At 38.5% G+C, this 8,608-nt stretch overlaps 1 protein-coding gene across 3 annotated transcripts; it reads right to left on the bottom strand.

Annotated features, from left to right (window-relative positions):
• Positions 1 to 995: 995 nt before the first annotated feature.
• Positions 996 to 6,953, bottom strand: LOC121234674. 3 transcript variants are annotated; one of them, XM_041130717.1, is made up of 6 exons: positions 6,501 to 6,953; positions 4,547 to 5,624; positions 4,324 to 4,407; positions 3,958 to 4,186; positions 1,789 to 1,871; positions 996 to 1,341 (listed from the first exon to the last, which is right to left on the bottom strand). In XM_041130717.1, exons 2-6 carry the CDS (start codon positions 5,588 to 5,590, stop codon positions 1,258 to 1,260), a joined length of 1,524 nt encoding a protein of 507 aa, XP_040986651.1. In that variant the 5' UTR covers positions 5,591 to 5,624; positions 6,501 to 6,953; the 3' UTR covers positions 996 to 1,257. The 3 variants fall into 3 exon arrangements, with proteins under 3 accessions (XP_040986651.1, XP_040986652.1, XP_040986653.1); XM_041130718.1 differs by having other exon boundaries at positions 4,547 to 5,591; XM_041130719.1 differs by lacking the exons at positions 996 to 1,341; positions 1,789 to 1,871 and adding an exon at positions 3,428 to 3,701.
• Between the last annotated feature and the right edge of the window lie 1,655 nt (positions 6,954 to 8,608).

The raw sequence follows: 8,608 nt of genomic DNA, 5'->3' as shown, positions 1-8,608 counted from the left end.
GTCAAGAACAAAGCGTGATAAATGGGGTGTCGTATAGGCAAGGCTTATCGGCCCCTCTTTTGAGATGTGTCTCAGTGGAAGAAATCCAATACATATTGGCTGAGATACATGAGGGAGTGTGTGGAAATTAGAAGGAGAACCTTGGCAGGAAAAGTCGCGAGAGTAGGTTACTACTGGCCACACACCATAAAGACACAGAAGAATTCGTCAGGAAATTCGTAAAATGCCAATTGTTTGATCCAGTACTACACTACCCACCTAAGGAACTAACGTAAATCATGTCACCTTGGTCGCTCGCATAATGGGGAGTCGATCTTGTCAGCCCCTTGCCCTTGAGCAAGGGAAGTGTAAGGTTTGTGGTTGTTGTCATGGACTATTTTACCAAATGGGTGGAGGCAAAAGTGCTAGCGACTATCACGGAAAACATCACCAAACTCTTGTGCAAGGCCATTGTGGTAACTAGAGGGACGATATCACCCCCCCCCCCCCCCCCCCCCAGCGGGGCAATTGGGACGATAAATCCTAAGAGAGGCCCACAAACACCCACCATGAGCCCAACAAACCACGAGTGAAGGGATACACGAAGCGACCCCATGATGGTGCCGGTAGGTTATTCGAAACCTACCCTAGTTAATTATGAAACAATGGGCAATCGCGAGGATATTCACAACCCATCCTTAAACAAATAAATACCCGAGATATCCATCAACTATGGTAACTTCCTAGGATTAGCGTCCATTTCAAAAACCTGATATTCAACATTCATGAAATCAATAGAGAAAATCGGGCAGTTATACAATCTCCATTAATTCAATGATCGCCTACATAAACATCGGAAGTTGGTGATTTGAGGTATCTTTTTGCTCAACCCATTTACCACTTTAATTTCGTAATACAAAATTCTAACTTAGGCATCGGAGGTATCCCCAACACACCGAGCCCTTACATTCTCTCTAGTGCAGGTTGATTGAGGTCGTTAGAAAGGATGCAAAACATGTCTGAAACAATAATTATCAAATTGAAGTACATGTTTGAATCAAAGTATACCAAAAAGGTCATGACAAAAAACCATAAGAATTGTAGGTATTGATTTCTATGCTAGAATAAGTAATCAAATAGCTTAAGAATTGTACATGCATTAAGTTCAAAGCATGTACATCACTTATGACATTATGTGGAGCTGTGGTATGAATATGATCTTCAATATCAACTAAATACTTGAGACCATTTGTCTACATCATTTTTTGGCCAGCAGTTCTAATCGGAGGCAGCATCCAGCTGTTCTACTTCCAAACACGACGAATCCAACCAGGGCTGAAATGCCCCTTCATGAGACAAATTCTGGCACAACATATATAATGCATTAGACTACAGTCGCTAGGATGCAAAGATATTAATTAGAACAGAATCCAAACACATCAAAAAGTTGCTGAGATTTTCAGTTATGTAATTGAAACAGCTTTTGGATTACAATTCATATTTTAGAACTGGAACAATTTATAAGAAACAGAGTTGGAGAAACCTGCTGCACAAAATGCAAAATAGGTGCCCATCGACCACCTTAATTTATCAAAATCAAATTTCCTTCACAGTTTTTATTTTTTCAAGTACAAACTACGAGAACAATATTGCAAGAAAGAGTAAATTAGGAATAGAAGAAGATGGAAGACTCACCTTAATTCATGCAAATATGAGAGCTTCACAACAATAAGAAAATCAACCAGGACCACGAGATCAAGGAGAATTAAGACAAATACGAGATGCTTTGCAAATATGTAAGATTCTCACCATTAACCAATAGAAAAATCCACGTAAAAGATTCAGAACTTCAGCATGATCCAAGCGGACTAAATTTATCTTCTTAGCAAGATCTGCAACATTATGAATAATTGATCAATAATAAATTTCACGTTACATTGTATCAATATGCAATTGTAACAAGATCTACACCAACAAGGATTTGACTAATTTTAGAAATGTTACTGACCCAAGCACAAACAGAATTGAAGGACAAAGTAAACTTCACAATCTAAACAATCACACTTGTTGCATGTTCAGGTAAACTTTTAGGGTAAATTCATTCATACCTGAATGGAGTTTTGAACAATTTGAGATGGGTACCTAGAGTACATTTTTGAAAATAATGATTCCTAAAGTGATCCTTCCATCTAATATCCACTAATCCGTTAAACCTATAATGGAAAATTTTGATGTGGCACTCATTTGCCATGCCAAAACCTATCATGTCATGATACAAGTCACAAATATGCAATCAATATTTTAAAAAGAAATTAAAAAAAAATAACAAGTCAAGATGCCACATCAATTATAAAAATCACAATAACAAATGTAACTAAAATTAAGAAAAGAAACTTAAATTTGAAATAATACTTGAAAAGGAGAAAAATGCACTAAAAAAATTAGAAAATAAACTAAAGAACAATTAAAAAAAAAACTTAAAAACTCAAAAATCAAAATAAAATAAAAAATAGGTAAAAATTTTAAACTTAAAAATACATAAAACAAAAAGTGAACCACCTTCGTGAGAGGTCACCTTTGGCGAAAGCAAACAATTATTGGAAGCCCAAATCGGGGCAACCCAGAGATGGCCAACAAAGGTGGTCAAGAGCCCCCCTCTAGGCTGCTTTCAAGTGAGCCATCCTGTGTGCTGGCCCGCTCTGGCCACCATGAAAGCTTTGCAGATGGCCACTCATAGAGGTGGCGCTGGACCGCCTTTGTGGGCAGCAAGACCTCTTTTTTTCCAGTTTATTAAATTTTTTCGAGTTAAATTTGGTATTAACTAGTTTTCTGGTTTTGGTTTCTTTCAGTTTTATTCAATTATGACTTTTTTGTTTAGTTTTTACATGTATTTTTCTTCATTTATGTTATTTTAGTTTGTTTTCTAACTTTATTTTGATGTTTCTTATTTTATTTTTTATTTATAAAATTCAGTGTTTTTCTAAGTATAGTTTATCATTTTTTATTGAACAAACAGTTAGTGACATCCAAAGATCCCCGTCTTTTTTTTTTCGACAGAAGAAAACAAGCATTCAATAGTCTTCCATGGTTCCTACTTGTAAAAAAAATATTCTTCCACGGTTCCATTCTGGTAAAAAGCATAGCAACCCCACATATATCATCCTCCCCCACAATCCAACAACACAAGGGAAAAAAGCAAGGGAAAAAAGGTTTACACCCTGTCATCTATCCCCCATTCATATTTTTCGAAGTCCTACTCATCTCACCCTCCTGAAATGGACTCTTCAACCACCTAACAGCCCCCGGATCAATAGTCTATTAAAGAATCCATCCCCTCTCAAGGTTTCCTTCTAACTAGCTCATAATATAAATTTCCACCCACTCACGAAAAAATATAAATTTCCATGGAAACGATCATTTCTTAAGCTTAGACTCCTAAGAACCAATGGCCATATCCCCTTCAAAAATGATTTTCTGATAAGCCTATTCAGTTCAAGTTTCATGATACGAACTCACATAATAGCCACCTTCAAATATAGACCCAAAAATAAAATTCACATGGCGTTGAGTACATTTTAGATTAAGTGTGAGAAATATAATTGCAATTATTGTCAATGCTATTATTATATCTTTAGAACAAAAGTAGACATATTCAGATCCAGAATTAGCAAAGAACACTATGTACAGTTGGGCACTTCAGCGCAAAGAAACTCCCCCCTCCCCTGCAAAAGAAAAGGGACTAGCTACTTCAATCCTATGTGCAATTCTAATTGAAATCAAGGGATATAACATGCCATGATTTGCAAAAAAGTCATAAGTTCCTGTAGTAATAAAATACAGAAAGGAAACAGTGTCTTTGACATGTTTATCATCAAAACCATAATTACTTACCAAAAAGATCAACAAAGCATAATCATCTTGAAGATAAATTAAAATGTCAGAAATAAAAGCAACAAGTAGTATACATATCCAACTTACCAGAATAGTAGTCAAGATATGATTTGCCAGGACCTGCATCATATATTATTATCCGGCCACGCAAATCTCTATGGCGCTTCATTGGTTTGCGATCAGTTATCTCATGCCACAGTTCCTTGTACTCCCTCTGGTTGTAAGGTATGCTAAGGATTTCCAAAAGTCTCTCCCTAAACTGAGCACGGGCTCCTCCGGTCATTTTCTTTGCATGCCACTGGTTATGTATATCCATCTTGATGACATTCAATCCAATATAAGAAAGCTCATACACAACATCAATTGAAAAGACAGATTCAAAGACAAATACAAAACAAAATATAACAAAAGGAAAGCAATTTAAGCAAAGCTAACGTGAAACTAGATACATACAGATGAGTTCATTGGCAACCTTTTCGTATCAGCCAACTTTTCTTTACCAGCTATAGCTCCCTCATCATCATCCTCAAGTTTGACCTGATAGCAAACCAATACAAACAAATTTCATATATAATATCAATTGAGATTAATAATCCGCTATTAGGGATGAGTAAACCAATGTAGAACAAAAGCAATAAAGAAATTAAGCAAAATTGTAGGCAAACTAGATACACACGGCTGAGTTTGTCACAATCTTTCTAGCATGGAGAAAACTTTCACCATCATTATTTTCATATCTTAATCTTTTACCACATTTGGCCAAAATATCCGCAGCAATGTTCTCTAGTTGCCAACGATTTGGGTGTAACTGATAAATCTCAGGGTTTACTGCAGAACCCCAATCTGCCTCATTAGAAACACGATTTGTGGGATATGATGTCTCCATCTTTATCTCATTCATAATATTGGATTCATTGTATGGAACTTCCAGACTTTTTTTTCCCTCCATCCTCGTGGCATTCCACCAATGTTTCTTCACTCTGGAGGTTCTTGAGTCTCTCCTGTCTTCATTTCTAGGTGTTGCCAAATTCCTCCTATATTCTTCTCTTCGCACTGATGAGTTTCTCCTGCCTTCTTTGCCTGGAGTTGCTAAGATTTTCTCATCTTCTTCTCTTGGAATTGTGGCGTTCCTGCTATATCTTTCTCCAGTAGTTGTTGAGGTACTCCCATCTTCTCTTGGCGTTGCTGAATTCGCTATATCTTCTCCTGCTGAAGTAGCTGAGTGACTCTTTTCTTTGTCTCCAGGAGTTGCCCACTTGTTCCCACTCCCACCAGATGGCTTGTCCTCCCCTTCGTACTTTATACAAAGTGGCATCACGTCCTCTCCATAGATTTCCAGCATATAGGACTTCCCATCTTCCCTCAAATTTTCCATGAACATGCCATACTGAGGATCCATATCTTCATCTTCTTCTTCTTCTCCTTTTCCTACTTCTTCCTCCAAAGAGTGGAAGTGCTCTTTACAGTATTTCTCTAAGGTGTACATAAATTTCTTGTAATCCTCATCCATTGGTGGATCTTCTTCATCACGATCGTCCAAGGCCGTTCTGTGTTTCTTTGAAGAAGGAAAAGAAGTGGGCTCAAAATTTCCATCATCAAAGAGTGATCTTTTCCATGGCCTATGTGACCTCATGTCAAAAATGCAGTCTGAATCTTCAGAAATAGATGTCTCCTCTGAACCTGAAACAAAGGTTTTCTCTATAGCCACAGAGGCTGCCATTCTGTTTTCAGAAGCAGCAATATATATGCATAAGCTTCAAGAATGAAAATGAAGTCATAGTTAGGAACAAAATTATCAACATGAAATATCTCATCTCAAGAGGCATGGCATGTCCCAGTAGGGGAAAGAGGTAGGTATCGTTTGTAAAGTTCCATTCACCTCAAGAGCACAAAATAAAACAAACTCAAGACAGTGGATTAACAAGCAGCCAAAATGAGAAAGAACGCCAATCATAAGGTCGAATAATATTAATATAATGTAACACCCCTTCCTGTAGGTCAAGAATGTCACGTACATAAGTAGTGTAATGCCCTGTTAAAGAGATTCAATCTCAAAAAATACCTCATTTATTGGATCATAAAACTTATCTAGCATGACAGTCCTTCATAACATAAAAGCTAAACATGAAAGAAATGACATAAGCTAGTTCTATGTGATACCAACACTGCTTAAATGTCTAAATCATACACTTCTCTAGAAATTTATTCTACTCCTGACACTCATGTTCTGTATCCACAAAATTAATCTGGAACATTAAAACATAAAAACAGAAAAACAAACAAATGAGTAGAAGACTCATTTTTCAAAACTGAATAAATACTTAATTCAAATTATCTTATTACTATTCACGAAATTCTCACCACATTTCAATTAGCAGCCCCTAAATGAATAAAGTTAAAACACAAATCTAACATAGACACTTAAGGGCAAAAACGTAATTACACAAAAGTTCCTTCAAGAGGCATCTTACGGAAAGGCTATGGGCAGTGGTTGAAGGGTATTTATGTAATAAATAAAAACAAGCATGCACTTTTTGGGAAAGCTGAAAACAAGACAATAAAAAGGAAACACACCAGCGTGTACTTTACCGGAGAGGAAGCACCTTGCGATACCGAGATTCAAAACTCACCAAGTGAAAATGGAGGTGCGATGTTAGATCTGGGTGGCTGGCCGAGAACCACGGCGGTAAAAATTTTGGAAATAGCGCGAGGTGATGGGGGAGTGCCTGGTCGGCGAGTTCTCTGGCTTCTGAGAGGTGTTCCGACGTTCCCTTCGGTGGTTGAGAGAGGAAAGGCCGTGCGTCTGACTCAGGTGGCTGGGTCGGCGGTTTCTGTGGCTGTTTCCGGCGAGTGGGTGCTTGGTTTGTTGGAAGGAAGGCTACGGGGTTTTTGTTTCAACGTGGGGACTTGTTGTGAGAATGGATTTAGCCGCAAGGGTGCTGCAGGTTTGATTAAAGGAATTTTGTGAGGGAAAACGAGAAGATTTATGGAAGGGTTTTGGAGCGTGAATTGGTTGCCAATTACGAAACTATTGAGGAAACAAAGCAATTTCAAAGCGGATCAAATCAGTCAAAAAACTGCCTTTCTTCGGTAGTTCGCAGCGGCTGGGGACGACTCCGGTGCGCATGCGAGGTTTCTACGGTGGGAAATAGTACTAGGGCTTTCGGGAATTTTACAGTGAATCCTAAAATTTATTTTTTCGGTTAAAATAAAATTGAGCTGTGCTCCGGATCAGCCCCTGTTCACGGCTGATCCGTAGCACACGTGACGTGTGCTTGGTTTTTTTCTTTTTTTTTTTTTTCTTTTTTCTTTTTTTAATCCAAAACCGACTCTCTCTCTCCTCCCACCCAGTCCCTACTCTCACCCGATTCCTTATCTCAGCCCACCCAATCACACCGTGTGCCACCTGTAATCACCGACCACCACCATCGTCAGCCCCAACGTCAGTACCGTTGATGCTCGTGTACTCCTCCCTCGCCGCGCCGCGCCGCGTACTCCTTCCTAGCCAAGCAATGAAATCGCGTTCGGCCTCTCTCTGTCGCTGTCGGCCATCCAGTAGCACCACCGACCACCTCACCGGCTCTCCCTCACACCGGCGACCCTCCAGCCACCTTCGAGCCTCCACGCGCAGTGTCCTCTCCACTCCCGAAATGGGATTCATACGAATGTAGATCCTAAATGCCGCTGCCGTAAGCCAGCTTAGCCACCACCACCGAGCCGCACGACCTCCCAACAACCCCCACCGCCAAACCCAAGTCACAGCAACCTCTCATCGCAGCTCAGATCAGCCTAACCAGAAATGGGTCTCCCCCTCTCTCGCCGCCACCGTACACCAGCCCAGCCACCATCACCGAGCCTCACGACCTCGCAGCAACCCCCATTGTCGAACCCCAATCACGGCAACTCCCTTCTCCCTCTCCATCACAGCTCGGATCAACCCCAGTCACGGCAACCCGAAATAGAGTGTTTTCAACATGAATTCGAGAGGAGGGAAGGGGACTTCGTGGGACTTGTCAATTTGTTTAGGGATAAATTTGTCAATTTACTTAGGCACCTAAGGTGTGTTTTGGACGATGCGTGAACAGGAGATGCTCTCGATACTTTTTCAATAAAATTTAAAATTACCCATTAAAGTATCATGATATACCATATGATAACCGTACCACATCTTACCTAACGAGATTTATAATATTACTATGAAATATATGGTATATCTCATTAAATTTTCCTATATCCCATTAAATTATTATTAAAGGATAGGATTTTAATTTTTTACGAATTCAAAATTAATTTTTCTATAAATAAAATATTATCATATTGGCAATGAAAAAGCATGTGCCTTAATTACCGACTTATAATATAAATAAAATACACAAACCGTTGAAAATAGGGATATCATTAGGTAAGTACAGACAATGTAATATTCTCCCCCAATCACAAAATTATCGTGTTATTAAAATTATTTCATAATCACTTATTTTTTAATGATATTATGTTCTAAGCAAAATGAAAGCACATAACAAATAATATTTATCTTTATAGTTTAAATTATCAATTTTACAATTAAGTTATTGTCCGAATATATACTCAAGTAGAAGAGAGATAAACATATTAAGTATTGATAAAATTAGTTGTTAGATAAATTGATCAGACCAAAGATACTTAAAGAGTGAGCCTTTGGGATAAAACGTTCTTATCATGAGGTTTGCCGCACTTCTCGCATTTCATTCTTTGATTT

This window comes from Juglans microcarpa x Juglans regia, chromosome 6D, assembly GCF_004785595.1.
Source record: "Juglans microcarpa x Juglans regia isolate MS1-56 chromosome 6D, Jm3101_v1.0, whole genome shotgun sequence".
Taxonomy (NCBI): domain Eukaryota; kingdom Viridiplantae; phylum Streptophyta; class Magnoliopsida; order Fagales; family Juglandaceae; genus Juglans; species Juglans microcarpa x Juglans regia.
This window is presented reverse-complemented; position numbering and strand designations above follow the sequence as displayed.

Coding starts and splice junctions, on each gene's coding strand:
- LOC121234674 (XM_041130717.1), bottom strand. CDS start 5,590: ATGGCAGCCTCTGTGGCTATAGAGAAAACCTTTGTTTCAGGTTCAGAG. Junction 4,187..4,323: donor GGTTGCCAATGAACTCATCT/GTATGTATCTAG, acceptor AATGTCATCAAG/ATGGATATACATAACCAGTG. Junction 1,342..1,788: donor GATTTTTCTATTGGTTAATG/GTGAGAATCTTA, acceptor ATGTTGTGCCAG/AATTTGTCTCATGAAGGGGC.